Source organism: Fusarium proliferatum (assembly GCF_900067095.1).
Source record: "Fusarium proliferatum ET1 genome assembly, contig: FPRO_scaffold007, whole genome shotgun sequence".
Classification (NCBI taxonomy): domain Eukaryota; kingdom Fungi; phylum Ascomycota; class Sordariomycetes; order Hypocreales; family Nectriaceae; genus Fusarium; species Fusarium proliferatum.
Window position 1 is genome coordinate 1,228,920 of NW_022194796.1, and position 21,285 is coordinate 1,250,204.

Genomic DNA, 21,285 nt, shown 5'->3' on the forward strand with positions numbered 1-21,285 from the left:
AAAGTAGGCTTTATAAAGCTTTTTCGGCATCTTGAGATTTCAGTTTTAATCAAATCACTCCTTGGGTCTATATAGCCAAAAGCTATCTCCTTACTCGGTAGAAAGGGCCTGCCAAAAGTTCATGATGGCTTTCGTCTGTGGGGTGTATATCTTGACTGCTCCCGTCGGTAGGGTATGAGTGTTGTATTGTCTGGTGGGGAATTAAAGAGGATATTAGGATGGTTTTAGGGTACCTACTTTCAAATTTTAGGATAATTTATGATGATATTAGGATACTATCATCTAATGTCATCCTTAAAATAGCAGGGAGACTTCTCCGCAGGAACTGAATGCGGCTTGTTTGAAGCACAGTAAGAGCCTCACAGATAGAGGTACCTATCAGTAGCAATGCCAAATTGCTTGTATCCTGGCTCTCTGCGGTACTAGAATAGATGAGAGCCGGTTTTGAACAACTAAGGGACGAAGAATCTCAGTAGGCATATGACTGAATAGCGCATTTAAATACCATAAACTTCGATACCAGCACAAAGTATATTGCGAGATTGAAGCATATAGCTAGCCAGACTACTGTATTAGATCTATCATATCTAGCTAACTCAAAATCTGTTGGCCTCATTGTCTAGCAAGTCACTTGCCTAGCGAAGAACTTTCATATCTTCTAAGCTGATGCCACCATCTTCAACACTTGGATCGACTGAGACTTTTGATCCAAGAGTTCTATCTCACTGCCGCATTAAAACCGACCAGACTACGTAATATCATTGTGGACCAAACACAACAAATACAGTACCTCCCTTCTCGATGCTTATCGAGCAGTTGGAAGAACATCAGTCACTCATAGAAATCTCCGGCAAGGTCGATTTCACCACAAGGGCCATCACTTGTGAGAATTGTATCCAGCCAGGTCAGTTCAGGGAGAAAAACCTTTGCACATCTTGTTGTGTTCGATGCAAGTGTGGGTATCACGCAAGTCGCCGAATGGGTTAATGCTAGCTGAGCGGTTTTGCTTCTTGAAAAGGAGGCTGGGTCTGTACCTTTTAGTTATTTCTTCATCCATTATGCAGGTAGAGACGAAAGGGTAATAGCATTCTACCAAGTTGAACAACTGCTTGAGGGGGTCCATTGTCGAGAGGATCACTCTGGTCAAGGAGTCCGACCATCGGAAATTCACTATCAATTCAATACCAGAGTACTGAGAGGGATGCTAGTCTGGCGAAGCATTCAAAGATAGCTCATCGCCAATATTCTGGTTCTGATCATCTCGCGCAGCAAAATGCTCGGCACCTATTTCCATTGCTATATTGCTAACAGCCTAAACTTAGGATTAACTTCACTAAACTTTTATCTAGATCCTAAAGTCATCATAAGGATTATCATAAAGATTATCATAAGCCTAGGTTCAGCCCCGGACATTTCTTCCTGTGATAAAAAGGTTTCTCTGCTTCACATCACCACGATCACTTATTATACACCCACACACCCGATATCAATCATGTAGACTGTCATTCTCCCTGCTCGACCATTTCTTGTATCAACCTCCACTCCCCTGATCACCGCCCTGTCCAAGCCTCTTCCACTATAGACCTCAACATCCAAGGTCTCCCCCTGTTGAGATCGTGTACTTACTCCTTGCATGACCAATTCTAAAAGAAATCTCAGAACTGAGAAGCAAGCAAGCCCTCTTTCAGATTTAGGGACCGAGTTAGCCAAGTCCAATCTTGAAACTGAGAAATATTACCTCATAACAGGATCTATGTCAACCTCCCATCTCATCAACATGGTCCGAGACATGGTTGAAGACAGCACTTCTGAGAATCCTTCTCCAGATAAGAAATATCTCATAGATATTTCAGCAAATTCGAAAGACATGATAGCCACATTGCTATCTACACCTTTACGAAATCAACCCAATTCTTACGGAAGAGATGGAGTCAGAGTTATATAGAGCCTATCTTCGAGGGTGGCTGGGACAACTCAACGTATCTTCTTCCTTGCCCCTTCTTCCAGTAAGTACTATCGTCGCTCAAGAACGCGACCTGACAATCGATGGTATCTACAAGGCTTGTAAGGATCGTCTGTACGAACCAAGGCGCGGTTGAGACTCATCGAGTCTCGGACTACAACAAGAGTTACGCCAGAAAGACCGCCTTTTATTAGATCACCAAATGGACGAAGACTAGGGGGAACGAAGAGATGATGGCATAAGAAGAGTAAGACCAGTTAACCAGTTGCATTTCCTTGTTGGAAACTAATTAAGACCAATCTTGCTCCTGTCAGCCAAATGCCATTCAAGACGGAGAAATTCTCACTGCTGATATTGCCATGCTCTGAACCCGGGACCGATCTAGAATTTCATCCTTACACTTCAAAGCTTATGGAACCAGGATACTTGTCGACATAGGATTCTTCTGATAGGACTGCTCACATTAAGGGGGACTCAAATTCCCCTTCTATCAAACTCACTTGATAGTCAAAGCCGACACTTACCAAAAGAGCACGGTCTTAATCAGCGCAGTGGTCGTGGATGGCAGCCCATTCCCTTGAACAATAAGCATTCGGCTTGGTGTATTTAAAAGGTCGCGCTACTCCTTTGAATGACATGTTTGCGTCAGGTATAGACCATCCATAACCACAAAGTGCATTGAAGTTTTTAATGAACTGGGAAGAATGCCTTTGATTCCTTGTCCTCCAGCAAGGAAAGTAAATACTACAAACTTTAACATAGGAGATGGAGCTGCTTAAATTGTACATGCTTCCATGGGCGCCATCTTCCTCAACGACAACCATTCCACTGCATTTCCCTTGAATAGATCCACTGAGAGTACTGCCTTGACGCAATTCGGCTGAATCTGAATCTCTGATCAACTCCTCTGCTCTGAATCCTTACTTTCTGTACCAATGTCGGGTAATGCGAGTGTTCCTCATTTTCCGTTGGAGTTGGAAGATTCCGTACATCAATGCTTCACTCGTAGGAGGACAGCCTGGAACATAGACGTCAACAGGGACTACACGATCGCAGCTTTCTAGGGAGTTAGCCGGACTGTATGAAGGAGGGGGGGAGTTGGGGGACATATCTCGGACGACAGAGTAGCTGTAGTGGTAGTATCCACCACCATTAGCACATGAACCCATGGAAATAACCCAGCGGGGATCAGGCATCTGGTCGTAAACCTGTCGGAGAGCAGGGGCCATCTTGTTTGTGAGAGTTCCAGCAACAATCATGACGTCGGATTGTCGTGGCGAAGCACGGAAAATAATACCGAGGCGATCCTGATCGTATCGGGGGGTGGAGAGGTGCATCATTTCGACGGCACAGCAGGCCAGACCGAAGGTCATGGGCCAAAGGGAGGACTGACGAGCCCAGTTGGTGACGGCATCAAGTGTGGTCCTGTTGAATGGAACAGGTTAGTGCTGGTCCAGTATTTGGGTAACGAAAGCGATTTTCTCGACACAAGTAAAGTTGCAGGATTAACATACAGTGCATACTGCAAGGCACCCTTAGGAGCAACCTCGCTGGGCAGCGGAACCTCTCGGCGAACCTTTCCTACACCAGTTGCGGAATGAGTCTGGAGGGCGCTCGCATCGCGGCGAGAGTTGGTCGTGAAGGCGGCAGCGGTAGTTCGGAAAGGAACAATGGCAGTTTTAGGCTTGACTATTGTGACAAGTGAAGTCAGTAACATGTATTGGCGTCGCGATGATCGAATTCGTTGTTCGAGCTATAAAGCTCGCCTGGCCGGAAGAGTTCAAGGCACGCACCTCGAAGGGCCATTGAAGCCGCGGACCGCGTGGAAGAGAGCATTTCGGGCGAGATAACGATTCGGCAGAGGAGCGAACCTCGATCGCACGATATCAGAGGGCCTGAGGAGGGGAGATTGGCGCGGGCGTGGTTGACGGCGTTGGCGGAGCGAAGCTTTCTTGGTTGATGTTGAATGATTCGCCTCTTTGCTTGCCGGCCTGGAATAAGACAATTCTGATTGGCTGAGATGGGCTGCTGAAAGCCGTGAATTAGCCGACGTGGTGGGGCACCTCTTCTGGCGATAACCTCGGGGACCTGAGTTTAAGAAAGACAGATGTCGAAACTAATTGACTTTTGGAAGTTATTCCTGCGGTGGGAGAGAAGAAAGTTCGAAGAGTTCAGAGCTTTTTTTCGTTGAGATTTTCAATGGGAATCGTTTTGCCTCACGCTCTGTCATTGGGTTCATAAAGTTTCATGCTCCCAAATCCATGACGTTCACATTGCCTCTAGGCCACTTGACGGATAGCAAGCGAGTTCTCTCCAATCGACATGAACTGAAATGAAATTCGGTGTTCCCGCTCCTAAAGCCAGTGGCGAGAACTCGGTGGTCGTTGGTTTGTGTCTTGATTGCGTTGGCAAGGAGATGGGGGATGTTGCTGGCTTAACACTAGATCTTGGCTCGACGACTACTCAGACGTATCAACATGTCAGGGTGGGTTTGAGAAACTGTACGGATAGTTCCATTGTTCTCGCCTATATGTTGGCCTCAGTATGAATTTAGAGGTCTTTGATACAGCTATTGTCATAATCAGTGTTTGCATGACGGTGTCAAAATAGATATTTCAGAAACATCTTAATAGCTAAAAGTTGCCAACCATGGTTGATAATAACTAAGCTGCTGGAGTTGCCGATGATGTCTGGCTGCCCTAGTGTACGGAGAATTTTGATGTGAATATCAAGCTGGGATGTTGGGATATTCAAGAAATTTAAATGAGATTCGGTAGGGAAGTATGAAATGTGCACTCCGGGTCTGATCAACGGGTTGAACACTATACGACTATAAGGCAATATTATTGGTTTCCAAGCTAATATTGTTTATTTCTGTGGGTGTTGCTTCTTGGTTTGTATAACTGTAACTGAGCCTTTAACTTCTTGTCTTGGGTCAAGCATCTGTTAGCTACGATTTTTGATCGACCATCAGTTAAACGGGGAGTAAATAATAATCGTTTCGCTCGTAATCTAAATATACGATAAAAATAAACTAATAAACCTACTCGGAAGATCTTCCCCAGAGTTTCTCTCCCTTACCACGCGAGAAAGGGGTCGTCCGTTGACTACTGGTACAAAGTTTGTGAAAACCAGTTCGTGGTTGGCTCCAGCGATTATACTAAACAAATGAGTTGGCCTGGATCAGTGACAGGGGTCGTCATTTCGGAGCCGGGGATAGCTGCATCTTCAATCACAGGTCGGTTATGCACAAAGCATGTATTGTATCCGTAGGGTCGCAGTGATTTCATTTCAGATCTTTACAATTAAAGGAAGAACCAATTGAGTCTTTCGGTTTCAGGAATCATGTGGGTTCGTTTGTTCGATTTATTTCATGATCCATGTTTGCGGTCTCGGTTGCTGCCAGCATCGACCCGCCGCTCAAGGATTTAACACACGAGGATACATGAAGCGATTTTGCGTCTGTACATATCATGGCTGACCGTAATGACCGTAGCTAGACCCGTAAGTGATTTATTATGTGACAGTTGGTTGATAGTGCACCCTTGAACTGAATGTCGGCTAAGTGACAAGCATTACCAAGGGTAGTTTACTTGGCGTATTGAATGCCAGAATGCTTAACATTAAACCCTGAACACATACTGTACTCCGTACAGACGGGAGTACAGACACCGCACGCAGTGTAGTGCAAAAAGAAGGACATTTTATGGTTACGTTTACACGTTCCTCGTCATCCGCTATTATGTCACTTTGCGTATGCAAATGGACAAAAGTCAGCCACCACGCGCCAAAGCAAAAACTAGACGCGACTAAGTTTATATGCATAAAGGTGTATCCCAGGTAGTCAGTAGTGAAGATGCTGATGTAAGTTAATATCTTATCATCACAATGACAAGATCGATTCTAAGAGATTGACAACACATAAGTAAAAGACTCACAAGAGCGTGGATTCAATTGATAGCTGCTAAAGCCATAAATAGCATTCCAGACTAAAGTCAGTGGATAGAAACCCAGCCTGCGATCACTAACATGGACCCCAAGCCACCCCGCTAATAGCTAGACGCGGGCAAGATAGTAGTTTCCGTTCTGAGACTCTGGTTCCCCCTTTCTGGCTGCAGACTGTCAATTCATCATTTCCTACGGAAGGTGGGCGTCTCTTGAGGATGGGTAGTACTACGTGGAAAGTGTTGTGAGAGACCAAGACTTGAAAAATGGGAATATCCAGAGATAGTTAACAGGTCCAAGGTTTAGGTTAGACTTTGGGTGTTGCTGAATCACATGAAACAACTTAATTATGCTTCTTGACCACGACCTCAAGACCCTCTATACTCACTCCTAAACTGTATACATAAACTGTTCGGTACATGGTACTCCCCTGAAGCGAAGTTCTAACCCACCTGGCTCAGGAAATGTAGCATGATGCATCATCTCTAGAAGCGGACTTCATATGGTGACTAACATGCAGATGATCTGGCTAGAGTTTGAATATCCTGATAAGATACAACTTTGGCCACTCGCCCTAGAACGACAAGAACTAGAGAGAAAGCCTGGCGACGCTCCTGAGTCTCTCTATGTCCCTCGAGCCCCGGTCTCTTCAATTGACAGTACAACGACAAAGCTCCAATACTACCACCCTGGCTTTATAGCACCTTGCTCAAGTTAGCAAACTGCACAGGTGGCTCCGCAAATCTCCAAGTAACTTCTCCACGCTCCAACGCCCCCCTCCACTCAGGACCAATTCTTGGATTTGACTTGCGACTTCCCGGCGATTTCCAGTTTCCACCTCGACAGGGCAGGTACTTGTCCTGGAAATCGTTCCCGTTCCACCTGACCTTTCTCAACACCACAACCTCAACTCACCAATTCTCACGTCACTTGTCTGATCTTACCCTTCTCTACCTTTCCTTTCCTCTTGGTCTCTTCTGTCCAGTCTACTCCTGCTCCTACATCTCTTCCTGCGACAAAAGCCACCGCGATCCCTCGAATCCTTACCAAGAGCAACCTCGATCATATCTTTCTCCGTCGCAAGTCCGAATAATATCCTGCTTAAAAATGCACTCTGGCCACGCTCTCTGAGCTTGCATTCGTTCGTCGATGCTTCGTTTTCCCGCTCCTCCGTGGCGCGCATAGACTCTCCGACTCCTCCGGCTCCTGCATTATCTCACATCATAATCGTATCCGTGGCCATGATGTGGCCTCGGTTCAAACAATGGCTATCGAACTGGCCCTCTCGATTAGTCTTCCGCTACCTCAGCACCCTATTTCTCATATGTTTCGCTATCACCAATTATATATTATGGACCAGCAGCCAGGGCTGGGATGTGACAGAACCCAAGGGCCCAGTCACTATGGGCCCAAAACATCCAATTAAGAAGCTCATGGCAGATGCCCGCGCTCGCCATGAGAGCCTCCTTTTAAAACGAAGCCATGATCTTTATGATGCTGCTGAGCGTTATCGCGCCCGCCGAGGACGGCACCCTCCACCAGGCTTCGATAAGTGGATGGAGGCTGCGCTCGCTTCCAATAGCATTGTGGTTGAGGATTATTTCGATCGTATATACAAGGATCTTGCTCCATATTGGGCGCTTGACGCTCACACCTTAGCCAGGCGTGCATCCGCCTGGCATTGGGTCGTGAAAGTTCGCAATGGCGAGGCTACCGGTGTTGGCGATGCAACCGATCGTGTGCCATGGCTTGAACTATGGACCAATCTCGTCAAAGAGTTTGCAAAGGATTTGCCCGACGTCGACATGCCAATCAACTACATGGATGAACCTCGGCTTCTTGTTCCTTTCGACGAATTATCCAAACTTGTCGATCAAGAACGCGACAATCGGCGCATTGCTCCTATGAAAGAGGTCTTCACAAAATTTAAGACTTTGTCCAAGCTCGACGACGAAAAACCTCAGCCTTACGACCCCTACTGGTACAATAGCTCAGCTAACTATTGGGAACTCGCGCGTGTGACGTGTGACCCCAACACTCCGTCACGCAATGTTCAACAAGTCTCAGACTTTAAGGCTCCTGTTGAATATCCCTCAAATTGGAACCCCGAGTACGCTTATAAAGGTTATGTCAAAAACTGGACTGCTGCTCAGGACCCTTGTTTGCAACCACATCTGCGCCAAATGCACGGGAGCTTTGTTGCGCCTCTCAGTTTGTCTACTTCTACCGAATTGATTCCATTGTTTGGCGGATCCAAGCTTCCCATGAACAACGAGATCCTTATCCCTGGCGCCATGTACCTTACTGCCGACGAATTCTACTCTGGGGGGGAGAAGATGGGTCCAGCATGGCACGCCAAGAAAACCGGCGTTGTTTGGAGAGGTGATGCTTCTGGTGGTGAGCCGAGAGCTGATGTTTGGCATCGTTTCCATCGTCACCGTCTTATCCAGATGCTGAATGGCTCATATGTTGACAGTGTTGAGCGTCAAGGCGTCAAGCCCAAGACATTTCAACTGCCAACTCCTGATCATTACAACAGCACCCATCGCGCCTCCAACACTATTGGTCAATGGTTGATGCAGATCTCTGATTGCGGGTTTAAGCGTCTTCTGTGTGAAAAAGTTGGCTGTGATCCCGTCGCTCCTTATTATCGCGAATTGAAGCATATGACCATGAAGGAGCAGTACCGCTACAAATTTTTGCCTGATACCGACGGCAATTCATTCAGCGCCCGTTTTCGTGGCTTCTTACGTTCCTCGAGCATGCCTCTCAAGGCTACTATCTATGCTGAATGGCATGACGACCGCCTTACTCCATGGGTTCACTTTGTACCCTTCGATAACACTTTCCAGGACCTTTACCCCATCCTCGAATTCTTTACAGATGAAGAAGCCGGCGGAGATACCGCCGCGCGATTTATTGCTGAGAGAGGAAGAGACTGGGCCAGCCAAGTCTTGCGTCGTGAAGATATGCGCCTGTACACTTGGCGTCTCTTGCTTGAGTGGGCTCGAGTCTGCGATGAAGACCGCGAGAAGCTTGGATTCATAAGAGACTTGATAGAGCCCAGAAAGGATTCAATACGGTAAACTGAGTTGAGTCTCGACAGCACATGTTTACAGCACACTGATCCACCACCAAACTGGATGGTTTAGGTGCTCACGTATATATTAATATTCACGGCCTGGCGTTCCGGAGTTGGATTGTTTCTCTTTGAGTGGCTGGATATCTGAGATAATGTGGATGGCATACAGGGCGTTCAAGACGCTTGACTGTCTAAAAACCGTTCTATACCTTGGGAGGTAAAACCATGTAACTGAGGCATACCCCAAAACAAATGATGTTGGATGAATGAAAGATAAGGACGAGATGGAATAGAAAGGGTCCTATAATTCTTAATTCTCGACTGTAGGAAGTTGGGCTAATCCACCCTAGATAATAAATATGATACCAAACCCTATCACAGAGACACATGCTTTGCCGAGTTTGTACAGTCTGGAACCAGATACAAGAGGCAGATGCCGGTCATAGTTTCACATCCTCATTACGATGTCAATATATTGTAGCAATGCCTCATTGCTACAACTCCATGCCACGCCCGTTATGAACCAACTCCAAAAGTCGCTCCCATATGATCATTTAACCTTGTACAAGACAACGGGATTCTTCACAGCTGTAGGTTGGTAACAGGTTCGCGGGCCGGTTGACCTTTGAGGTGTGCGGCAGAACCCTTGAAAAGGGACTGCCAAATGAAGGCTTCACTCAGGAGTAGCTCGATATCCTTCTCCGTCCAATCCTTAGTGGGAAGGCATTGGAGGAACATCATGATCTCCTGAAAGTCCATGCCCAGGAGCTTATCGGACCATTTCACGAGGAAGGCCGCACACACATATAGATGGAACTCGGAAAATCCTTGCTCTTCAGCCTGACAAGTAGTTAGTTTTTTGTTTTTTTTAGAGTTGCCAGCAGATAGGTGTTGACAAACCAAATAAGTGTCCCACATGCGAACTGTGTTTTTGACGCTGATCTCACGCATCAAGAGACAATTCATCCAACGGAAACTAAACTGTATGAATTCAATGCCTTCATTTTCCAAATGCTTGGACAGGTTGCTGTCTATACGTGCTGTTAAATCGCGGAGAGCAGCAACCTGGCGTTGAATCCCCGGTTGCGCCACGATATAGTGGTCCTGGATGCCATCGAGAAGCTTTGTCAGACACCAAAAGGAATCGGCCTCAACAGCGTCTAGCACAGACTTCGGGAGCTGCCCTGGGTCCATCCCAGACTCGATATCAGGATCTCCAATATAAATACCCAAGAAGACTTGCCAAAAAGGCGTTACAAGGTCGTTGATACCCTGCACATAGCCACTGGCAGGATGTCGTACAGCCCATACATAGAGAATGCGCTCAAGTGATCGCTGCGTAGCTTCGTAGCTGTATAGCTCAATATGCGGGTTTGTCCGGGGTACATCGATGCTGATTTGGTGCCAGATGGCCTCATCCAGACCCCTTGTTCGGCCAGCTGGGGCTGTGTTGGCTGCAGTGGTCACGGCGTTCCCTCCTCTCTCAAATGCCTGTCGTACACCATCCAAGTATTCCTTCCGTTTTCTCTCCAAGGTGGCGACCCGGCGCTCACTGTTCGCAGGAAGATAGCTGAGGAGGAGTTGCCAGGTAATGGCGCGCACCTCTTGTGGTACGCCAGACCAGGCGAGTGACCTCAAGTCAGGCAGTGAAATAGTGGAAGCTTGTAACAGCTTCTTGAACTTATTAATACGTGTAATTCGGGAGTTTATGGCATCGGCTTCCTTGGGAGTGGCATTGGCAGGAACCGTGGGATAGTTGATGAGATGCAGAGCGTTCGCGGGGTCTGATAGTCATCGTCAGTACTTTTGCGACAGCGCTTTGAAGTGTGATCAGCAAACCTTTTAAGATTTCTTTATATTGAGGCCGAAGAATCTTCCCCTCACTCTTTTTGGGCATGGGATATGTGGGCGCGGGTCGCTCTATTGCGATGTCGGCACTATTTGAGTATCGTCTCGCTGAGAGAGCATTCGGAGGCCCCTCTGTTGTCGGTGATAATGTACTTGATTCGGCCTTGTTCTGTGTGGCAATGCGCCGTGTTCTCCTCTTCATACTCGACAAACTTGGCAAGCCAAAGTCATCCCCATCATCATCCTCGTAGCCCATCATGTCGTCCTCGTCTGCTTTCCAGTCATCGTTGGTATTGGAGAGAAAGTTGATATAGCTCTTGTATGGAGGTGAGCCATTCTTTCCAGGCGTGGTCTTCGGCGGTGGAGAAGCTTCTTGAATCCGGATCTTAGCTGAAGAAGAAGAAGGAGGTGTTCGTGGTCGAGACGAGTTGGAGAGGTTTCTGGCAATTGACATCAGCAAACAAGAACTAAGCATTGAGCAGGGTCAAGCCAACGAACAAAGAGTCAAACTTGAGCATGTCCGCATGCGAATACGAGGCACCAACAACAAGCCCTGAGCCATGGCCTGTGGGCGATGTGATGTTTCTCTTTGGAGTAGAGCTGTCTCGTGGTGGCGGTCTCCAAAATGGTGATACGGACCTAGTTGTATAAGCTTCAGCGCACAAGCTTGGGGGGATGGAACTCCATATCAGCGAATACATACTCTGATCGGTCTGCCTCAAGCAATCGAGCTTATATCAGCAAGTATTCAACATCTCACGACTCCTAGCTGAACGTACCGACTTGGACCATCTCCTGCGGCGGTGGGGCTGTTAGCAGAGGCGGGCACCATTACGTCGAGTCTCGTGCGTACAGAGCAGAGAGCTTCGACACTGATAGTCATGACTTACAGATTGCGCGGGCTTCTTGCCGCTCCCAGATGACGACCACATGGTTCGCTGAAGAGAAAAAAAGGCCGTGGACAAGAGCCTTGGAAGGTATTTCACATGCTGCGATGTAACGCGACGCAATGATGTTGTGAAGTGCAAGAAAGTCAGTAGGTTTGGGTTGGTTGACCTATTCTACTATGGATCGATCAAACATAATGGAAACGGGCTTAATTAGGCTGCCCTGGCTCAACCACGAGATCACCCCGCAAACAGCACTACATGGCTTGGAAATAGCGGGTTCGGACGGGTTGATAGCGGGGGTGTCCGCTACTTGAGGACTGTGCCTTAACGCTGTGGCCTGAGCTCAGCTGCCCGGCTACGGGGCGGATTTCTCGCCCAACAGGCGGTACCTACGACCTAGCCTTGGTACGGAGTACGAATACTTCGTACAGCCCAGAGCAATTCACCAACGAGCGCATGTGGTTCGAGCCAGATTAACAAAACTTACATTTCCATGGATGTAATACCCAAGGAACAAGGTAGGCTTCTTAACAATGGAGCTTGGAGAGTATGTAGAGGGGAATTTAGGGGTTGTAACAGAGAAGCATGCAATTGTAAGGGCAAGATGCTCTCAAATGGTAGGCAAGAGTTCGATTTTGAATACCATCTTCAAGATCATTACCTATCTTCCAGATCTCAGTGATCCATATTAGCATTCGAGACTCGGGTTCTCGTTTGTTTGTAACTATTGGCGCTGATATTTGATTGGTTCACTTTTGGCTTAGTCAGTAAAGTCAGTTGGGCTTTAGCTCCGCGGCTCGATAGCCTAGCACCTTTCTTCACCTTCATGGTTCAGTCGCCTCCTCGCCCTTTTCTTTGACTCTTGGTTCGACTTAGTTCTCAGTATCAATTGCGCATCTGCTCTCACCTGCCCCTGTTCACCCATTACAGCTTTTTAGTGTCGAGTGCGCGAAACCCGTCGGTGGCTTATTTCGCGCTCCCTCAACTTTCGAACTTGTTATCAGGAACGCGCCAAACCTCAACTGTCGCCATGACTGAGCCCGAGAACTTCGAGGATGATCTCTTCGCCGACCTGTAAGTATCCATCGCAATATAAGCCGCGAGCATAAACACTATATGCGTCTACCTGGGATACTGACTCTTAGACAGCTACGACGACAACGATGCCGCAAAGCCAGCGTCTGCTCCCCCTGCAGCAGCCCCCCCTGCCCCAGAAGTTCAGCCTCCTACTAACATTCACAACAACGACAATGATGACCAGAATGGGATGCAACAACATGAAGAAACTGGAGGCGATGAACACATGGCTCAAGATCAAGATGAAGACGATGATGATGTCGACTTCAATCTCGGTGGAGGAGGAGGATACGGCGGATCTGGTCACACAGGCCAGACTGATATGCATGACGATGCTCCGACACCTCCATACGGAACTGTACACAAGGCGAGTGCCAAAGAAGATGGGTAAGTCTACACTGTTTCTGCATTGTGATTACATTTCTTGAATCCGCTTTTGCGAGAATATCATGGTTCGCCTTGCGTGTTTACAACCCTGAATCCTCATGGCAACTGCCACGTTGCCACGTAGTAGTGGCCATCGGCTTAGCATTTGCATACATTTCGGAAGTTGGCTTGGCTAGAGAGGGTCGTGGTCAAATTAAGGAAAAGAGGTTTTGCTATCAGAGACATCAAACGGCAAAGATTCAGATTGGAAGAGTTACCATTACTCATTCAAGAGGATATGTGGATCAAGAGATATAACCAGTTTGAGGCGAGTCCGCTGCTATTGTCTATGGGCTATGAGAGGAAGAGGAGGATGTCACAATCGGTACTGGGACACGCCCTGTGGACGGACATCCTAGGATGAATCATTCGGCACTAGTCCAGGCGAAAGACACTACTACTTGAGTCTTCCATAGCCCTCAGTCGCAGAGATCTTATTGAACCGACGGGAGTGGTAAACACTCTCGAGTGCTATAGCGAGATTCGCAGCGAATAGCGCTCGAGGCCAGTACCTAGCATGAGACAGAGACAGAGAGAACAGTCAAGACGATAGCACAAGACGAAATTTTATTCGACCAAGCTGATCTGGCATCTCTCATTGCAATGTCTGCGCCATACTTTCGACTGTCATGGCCGTTTGGTCAACGTTTGTCAGCCATGGTCCTTGTTATGTTGGCCTTGATGCATCCACACGCAGGGATCTTACAGAAATTGCCGCCAACATCAAGCAAGCCGAAGAAACGGGAACTTCAGATCAATCGACCTCCCGTTGGGCTGTACCCTTCTCTGCATGCACCCATATTGCCCTGCACGACCCATTTTTTCAAGGATACAAACTCCTTTATCACATTGCAATCACCAAACCGCAGCCATCTGTTTTTATGCTGTATCAGGCATTCAAGTCTCGATCGCCGATTCTTTTCTCTAAGCCAGGGTTAAGCTTTCAGCAAACTATTGATTATTCGCAAACCCTCAGCTCTTTCTAAGCAAGCCACTTCGCCATGAACCTGGGTCCTGTTGTTCTACCAAGCCTAGGAGACCCGTGTTTAACAGCGTTGATATTCAGGATGCATAAACAACTCTAAAATGAAAGTATACTGACATGTTTGTGTAGTAAAATGTTCATCGGCGGTCTCAACTGGGAAACCACCGATCGTAAGTGTCAAACACACGCAGCTCTCCGAACTTGTACTAACGATTTCTGGTAGAATCATTGCGGGATTACTTCTCACAGTTTGGTGAAGTCGTTGAGTGCACAGTCATGAGAGACAGCAGTACCGGCCGGTCGCGAGGTTTTGGTTTTCTGACTTTTAAGGACGCCAAGACAGTCAATATCGTCATGGTCAAGGAGCATTTCCTTGATGGCAAGATCGTAAGTCATATGTCTTAACATGGCCAAACTCACCACTCTAATTGCGTTGCAGATCGACCCGAAACGTGCCATTCCCCGAGACGAACAAGAGAAGACTAGTAAGATCTTCGTCGGAGGCGTCAGTCAGGAAACCACCGATCAAGAATTCAAGGAATACTTTGCACAGTTCGGCCGCGTTGTAGATGCGACTCTTATGATGGACAAAGATACCGGTCGTCCACGAGGATTTGGGTTTGTGACGTTTGAAAATGAAGCCGGCGTTGATGCCTGTATCAACGTGCCACTAGAAATTCATGGAAAACCCATCGAGGTCAAGAAGGCCCAGCCTCGGGGTAACCTTCGAGAAGAGGAAGAGGCATCACGACGCGGCAAGTTCAGAAAGGATGGTGACCAGTCAAGCCAGGGCTCCATGGGCCAACAGATGGGCAACAACGGCATGACACCCCAAGTCATGGCCCAATACTTTCAACGTATGCAACAATACTTTGCTATGATGCAGTCACAAATGGCCATGAGCCGAGGAATGCCCATGAACCCAGCCATGTGGCAGAACATGATGCAGATGCAACAGATGCAACAACAGATGATGGGTCGAGGAGGTGGTGCCAATGCTCAGAACATGATGCAGAACATGAACCCACAGATGATGCAGCAGATGCAACAAATGCAGCAGCAGATGATGCAACAGCAGGGCCAGCAAGGTGGTCAAGATGCTGCTTCCGGTAGTGCTAGTCCCACTGCTTCTGCCAGCGGTGGCGGTGGTCGAGGATACGACAACAACAACTATAATCAGTACCAACAAGCTCAAGGAGGTCGTCGTGGAGGCCGTGGAGGCTACGGCGGGCATGGGGGACATGGAGGTTATGGTATGGCTGGAGGAGGGGGGGCCCCTACTTCATGGGAGGGCATGTACGACGATGTTCCTCAGCCAAACTCCAACCAAGGCTCAGGTGGCTTTAATCGTGCTGGCAGCGCCAGTGCGAACTCTGACCCGCAACACGCACCGCCCGCCAATGCGCCTACGGGACCCAAAAACGCCGGTAAACCTGGAGCTAATTATCGTGGTGGAGGACGGGGTGGAAACCGCGGCTTTCACCCTTACTCACGATAAAGACTCCTCATCAGATTTTGCTCGTAGCAAGAAGGGTTTGGAAGACTGTGGAACGCCTTCCGAATTCCGGCGAAGTGATGGGAAGGAGATGATGGTGTCAACCATGTATAATAATGCGGAACGGTGGTTCATTCCGCATATATTTTGTTTTTCTTTTTTCCCCCGGTATTTTGGTGTCATTGGGCGGCTTTCCAATGCGTTTGTTCATCAAAGATGCAGCCAGGTTTGGCTGATACAAGGGGCCCAAATAGGGGGGGTGGTCGATCTTGCAAGGGCACTGCAATAATTAGAAATCAAATAAGCCCAAAATTGGTCTATTGAGTCATATGTGTACACGCATTCGTTTTCGTAATGTTTACTGGCATAGATAGGCTCTGCCCGGCATGCGAAGGCGTTGGACATTGGTCATGAGACAGTCAAGACAAATACGTTCAGAAAATAAGGTAGCTTAGTAGGTACTAGATAGTGAAAGTGATATATGTGATAAATAGTTGAATGAAGCGCTATAAACCATGTCATTCTTCTTAAAACTTCCAGCCCTTTCATCCTGGCTTCGGTGCTACTACCGACGTCACACGTAATACATAGCAAAGTACAGTTTCTTTTTTTCTCTCTTCGTCTGTCAAGCATCATCACATCCAAGGACTCGTCTATCCCGGCGTATGCCCGGTAATTCCACAATGCCTGCTAATGCTTCCTTACGAAACAGATCACAAGGTGCGTCTGTAATAACGGCAACACTCGAGTTCTGTTAAATCGTCTATTTACTGGGCTGACAGGAAGAAGCAGTTGTCGCATCGCATGTTGAAGGCAAATTAATCCCACCAGCGCCAAACGACCCAGGTCTGTCCACTCTTGGGACTGAAGCAAATACCCAAAAGTTCGTGTATGTTAGCAAGGGTGTTCCCTATGGGGGCAGACAAAAGAAGTCGCTGTCTCGCGGAAACTACAAAACAGGAAAACTGTGTGCAGTTTGGCCCTTTCCAGTTCAATGTCCCTGCTGAAAGTAATATCGTTATCGTCTACTCTTGACCAAAGCCCATAGTTTCCTCAACCGCGATGGTAAGCTTTTGTTGAAGCATTTCTAGACTCTTGTAAGGAGGCAAGTCAAGTCGATTGAAACTGTTGATGAGTCAGTGATTTGTTCTCAGAGTCAATTGTCATAATCAACTTACCATGTGTGCGCCTTTGGCAGATTTGTGATTTCTCCAGCCTTCTCAATTGTAAATCGTCGTGGGCCGTCGCTACCTTGGAGATCCTTGAAGCCATTGACTGGGATTCGAGAAGTACCTGTAGTAAATTGGAGTAAACGGGACTTCTGCTCGCCATCCCATGAGCGTACTGTTGCCCAGAAATTCTGCACGACCTCGTCGGATTCGGTATATCCTCGATAATCGGTGTGCTTCTTCCAGTCGTCGACATCAATTTCGGCAATACCTCCAATCAAAAGCTCCAGCTCGCGCTCATCGAAGACATTAATAAGGTCCTGAGGGATAAGCTCTTGGAACCCTTCCTTGAAAGCTTGGAACTGCTCGGCGATACGTTTCTCGATGCGCCACTTGACCATGAGATCAACGTATTCTTTCTTGTTCTCATTGGTGACATCAATATTGCGGCCATCAGGGATGAGATCCTCGGTAGTCATCACTCCAAATCTCTCGTCTTCGGTCGAGAAAGTCTGCTCAAGAATCCCGCCTGATATATCGTTGTCCAGCATCCACTGCAATGATCGGTGGAAATCGGCGTCCACACCCTCCATATCGGCCAAAGCTACCGCCTTGCCAAGCATCATCTTGTATAAAGCGCCAATAAAGAAGGCGTCCAAAAATCGCCTGTGGAAGATAGCCAAGCCGACAACACGGCCGATGAACTTGAAATAGTTGAGATGCTCCGGGTTGATGCCGGAATGTGGGTTAATCTGAAGAGTGTAATTATCGTGGGCGGAGTATTCGAATAGACAATAGAAGGGGTTGAACATTTCATGGGAGAGAAGGAAAAAGAATTCTCGAGAGAGACCACCGTAATCCAAACCATCTTCGCCATCGAACTTGATCATAAGTCGTTTCTTCAAATCCGTTGCTGACTGGCGTGTGATCTCGGCAAAGGAGTCCTCGAAGATGTGAGATCGTCGCACCTTGATGTGGCATTGTCCACTGAGAATCCGCATGGCTGGCTGTGAGCGGAAGTAGATGAGCTTCCGTCTGAAGTCTCGCTTGTACTGAGGAACATTTTGGTCAAGAGACGATGGTAGTCGAGGATCGTCCCAAGTGGTAGTCTTGGTGTTATGATCAACAAAGTATACTCGAGCAGTGTTTGTCAAGCGCATCTCCCAACCACTAGGCAGAGGACCAAGTTGTGATACGGGTTGCTGCTGAATCTGGCCGTTCGCATTATTCTGACCGCCATACATGCGGATGTATTGTTGACGACGTGGATCTACCCAGGTCGTTGTTCTTGTATTGTGATCAACAAAGTATGGTCGACCTTCTGGGGTCCACCGTTGCTCCCAGCCAGGTGGGAGTTCTCCCGTACCAGGGCTCGTCGCTCCAGTATGCATCACTGCGCCACCATTAGTAGCTGGTGATGCTGATGGCTGGGGCTGCTGGGCGTGCAGCGTCGGTGAATTGGAGCCGGTTCTTTCTTCGGGCAAAGTGCGGTTCTGATGTCTCTGGCGCTCAACCTGGGTAGCTGCTTCTCGATCGTTTCGCTGTTCCTGGGCGCCAGAAGCAGTGGGTCGATTCCAGCTCGTTGTGCGGGTGTTGTGATCAACGTAGTAAGTACGGCCGAGATTGTCTTCTCGGCGCTCCCAGCCAGCCGGTAGTCGCCCCTGGGCATCCTCAAATGGGCTGAGTTGATTGCTTTGTCGAGTTTGTCCGGAAGCATTCGGTCCTGGAGCGCTGGCACCACCAACAGAGTTGATGCTGGATGGACGATGGGCCAGGTTAACTTGCGAGCCGCCCGCGCCATTTGGTCCAGAAAGTGAAGATCCTGGTCGGTTTTCCGGCGGAGGGGCGGAGAGGTTCGAAGCGTTCGACGGGCCGGTGCCGAGAGATGGTCGTGCGGTCGATGCCTGGCTACCGCGGGCTGGTGCACTGAGATTGCAGGACAGGTTAATAATAAGTTTACCGTGGACGACGAGGTTATCGGTTGATTTTTTGAGGTCTCGAGTAAGCATCTGGTCTGAAGCGCATGTCAGAAAGCTCATTCACGTTTTCTGTTATGGGATCAAGTAAACTGACCATCGGCATCTGGGCTCAGCTCAGGGATGACATCTCCAACGCGAATGTTTATGACACCTAGGAAACCCTGGTCCTTCTTCTTAAACTTCTTTTGGTCGAAAACCTGAACTGCAAGAATGCCATCTTCGTTGGTACGACTGATAATCTCGAGTTGGTTAAATTCTTTGTCTAAAGCGGCGGGGTACATTACAAGTCAAAGCTCTCGTTCCAGTATGGGTTTAGAGTTCTTTTGCTGACAGTCGTCGTTTTGGTTTGCTCCCCATTGATGGTCGCAACAGCGAAAGGGTCAGGAAAGCCTGATTCAAGTTAGCGAATAGGCCGAGCGAAGTTTCGGATTCTACTACGTACGGAAAACATCCCTCTTGTACAGGCCATCGGCGGCGATAACTTGAATGATGTCAATATGTCAAGTCGAACGGTGGGGTAGATTGATTAGCTGTAACTCACTGGTAACCCGAAGGTTGGGCCTGCTACAAGGAGCATTAGTACGTTGACCGTAGTAGCAGTGAAGAGGGAAATGGGTAATGGTCAGATTCAAGGTGAAGCTGGACGCGATGCGATGGACGAAAGGCTGGGAATGGACTTACTTAGAATCGGTGCGACTGGTCATGGTGTCACCTCTTGCGCAGCGCAGCGAGGGACTAAGTCACAGCGACGACAATGATAATAATCGATATTTCCGAGGTGAAAAGGTAGGAATAGGTTTGGGGCCAGACAAATGCAATGAAGCCTTGTCGTGGAAGGCGTTCGCGGAACGTGATCAGTGGAGGTTGACGGGTTCACTGAAGAAAGTTGACGACGCTTGGTTTGGGGCAATGGGGGGAGGTTGAGGCTGTGCACGGGCGGCCCAAAGACCCAAGACTGGGAGGCTAAGGCCAAGACACGGACTCCCCGCTTCCAGAGCGAGAACGACAGCGGCCGGAACGGGAAAATCCAGGGTAGGAGTAGTGATCCTGAGGCTGTTGAGAGAAGCACTGCAAGGTTAACCACGTTGCTGTAATGGAGTTGGTAATGTTCGTGAATTAGTAACGATAAACGGTGACAGAGAAATTGACTGATCGCTGCGAACTCTTTTGTGTGGGTTCAGTCTCAATACTCTCTGTCTCGTGGTTAGCGTTGATGGTGCTAGAAGGATAATCAATCGTCCCGACCTGGCGTGGGTAACCTTGGAGCCTTGTAACTCGAGTACGGTTTCATGGGCTGGGGTACAGTCGGTGGGGGTACTCTCCTGATACCTTCGTTCATAGTCCTGCCAACTTGTTTATACAGCTGCTGTGTGCGGTAATCGTGCTACTCAAAGTCCATGCAAATGTAGAATACTACGGCCATACTTAAATCTAGCAGTTTATTAGACACTCCACCAAGCAAACGCAACAAAAGGCAGCTCCCCAAGTGCCCATATTACCAAGATTGGCGGAACCCTCCCAATGGGACGTACTCCATCAGCCAGGAAACAAGAAAGCCTCAATCCTCAAGATAGGGTGCTAAAATTAACCCATCATAATTCCTCATACGCTTTTACTAAGCTTACTGATATACTCTTGTCTCTTAGAATCAAGTCCCCGTGTTTTCTTTCATCCTTGACTAGCCCGTGCTCTTTAATCAACCCTGTATTGTGTATCCGGGCCTTTTAGTGGGCTGCAATGGAGGCCTACAGCTAGACGGCACATTATTACCTTGTGTTAGTGGCTTAAAGTAACCAAGAGAGGTTCTTTTGCCTCCGCTCCTTTGAACCTTTCCTATGAAACCCGCGATCAGAGATGACCGTTCCAGAATCGACATGTGTACTTTGTTCGAAGGTATCTAATCGGTATTGCCTAAATATTGATCTCTCGCACGTTCTAGTCACTTTGCTAGGCTGAGCAATCATTTCAAAGGTGTTCAAGAGCTCCGGAATTTTGTTGCCACTTTGGCTGAGAAATTGTCAAATAATGCTTATGACATCGGCCTTCCTGGGCTGCGGAATCCACGGCTGCGCTTTACGACGTATTTCATACAACCTCGGCAGTAAACAAAGCGACAGTGCCGCTATGGAATCATAATCTCAGTCACCTGTAGGGGTTTGTAAATGGATGTTCTGAGCCTAATTACGGCGTACGGCTTACCGGCACAGCTTTCGTCAGGCATCGGGCGCTTAAGCAGGGTTGGGATGCCTTGCAGCTACGTCGCTGAGTTTGATGCTTGTGCTTCAAGACTGGAAACATGGGAATCAAAAGTCTGCATTTATCAGGACACAATTTGAAACATGCCCCATACACGCATATGCTATAGGATTCAAGATGTGCCTTTATAAATTTCTCCTTTTCTAGATCCGCCCAATCTTACCATTCAG

The 21,285-nt window shown here is 48.0% G+C and overlaps 5 protein-coding genes across 5 annotated transcripts; 2 read left to right on the forward strand and 3 right to left on the reverse strand.

Moving 5' to 3' along the window:
* Positions 1-2,883: 2,883 nt before the first annotated feature.
* Positions 2,884-3,799, reverse strand: FPRO_07796 (putative NADH-ubiquinone oxidoreductase 19.3 kDa subunit, mitochondrial precursor; the record flags this gene model as incomplete). The annotated part of the gene is made up of 3 exons (XM_031234108.1): positions 2,884-3,388; positions 3,478-3,652; positions 3,757-3,799. 3 exons carry the CDS (start codon positions 3,797-3,799, stop codon positions 2,884-2,886), a joined length of 723 nt encoding a protein of 240 aa, XP_031083878.1.
* Positions 3,800-7,311: 3,512 nt separating this feature from the next.
* FPRO_07795 (uncharacterized protein) lies at positions 7,312-8,994 on the forward strand (the record flags this gene model as incomplete). The annotated part of the gene is made up of 1 exon (XM_031234109.1): positions 7,312-8,994. One exon carries the CDS (start codon positions 7,312-7,314, stop codon positions 8,992-8,994), a length of 1,683 nt encoding a protein of 560 aa, XP_031083879.1.
* A 578-nt stretch (positions 8,995-9,572) lies between these two features.
* On the reverse strand, positions 9,573-11,721 carry FPRO_07794 (uncharacterized protein; the record flags this gene model as incomplete). The annotated part of the gene is made up of 7 exons (XM_031234110.1): positions 9,573-9,830; positions 9,891-10,774; positions 10,830-11,278; positions 11,337-11,477; positions 11,542-11,551; positions 11,618-11,633; positions 11,692-11,721. The coding sequence occupies 7 exons, from the start codon at positions 11,719-11,721 to the stop codon at positions 9,573-9,575; spliced, it is 1,788 nt and encodes a 595-aa protein (XP_031083880.1).
* A 1,037-nt stretch (positions 11,722-12,758) lies between these two features.
* On the forward strand, positions 12,759-15,714 carry FPRO_07793 (putative heterogeneous nuclear ribonucleoprotein HRP1; the record flags this gene model as incomplete). Its single annotated transcript, XM_031234111.1, has 5 exons — positions 12,759-12,802; positions 12,878-13,192; positions 14,346-14,386; positions 14,440-14,603; positions 14,656-15,714. 5 exons carry the CDS (start codon positions 12,759-12,761, stop codon positions 15,712-15,714), a joined length of 1,623 nt encoding a protein of 540 aa, XP_031083881.1.
* Positions 15,715-16,736: 1,022 nt separating this feature from the next.
* Positions 16,737-19,563, reverse strand: FPRO_07792 (putative ubiquitin-protein ligase; the record flags this gene model as incomplete). Its single annotated transcript, XM_031234112.1, has 7 exons — positions 16,737-16,836; positions 16,890-18,894; positions 18,954-19,090; positions 19,144-19,249; positions 19,302-19,340; positions 19,401-19,423; positions 19,541-19,563. 7 exons carry the CDS (start codon positions 19,561-19,563, stop codon positions 16,737-16,739), a joined length of 2,433 nt encoding a protein of 810 aa, XP_031083882.1.
* Between the last annotated feature and the right edge of the window lie 1,722 nt (positions 19,564-21,285).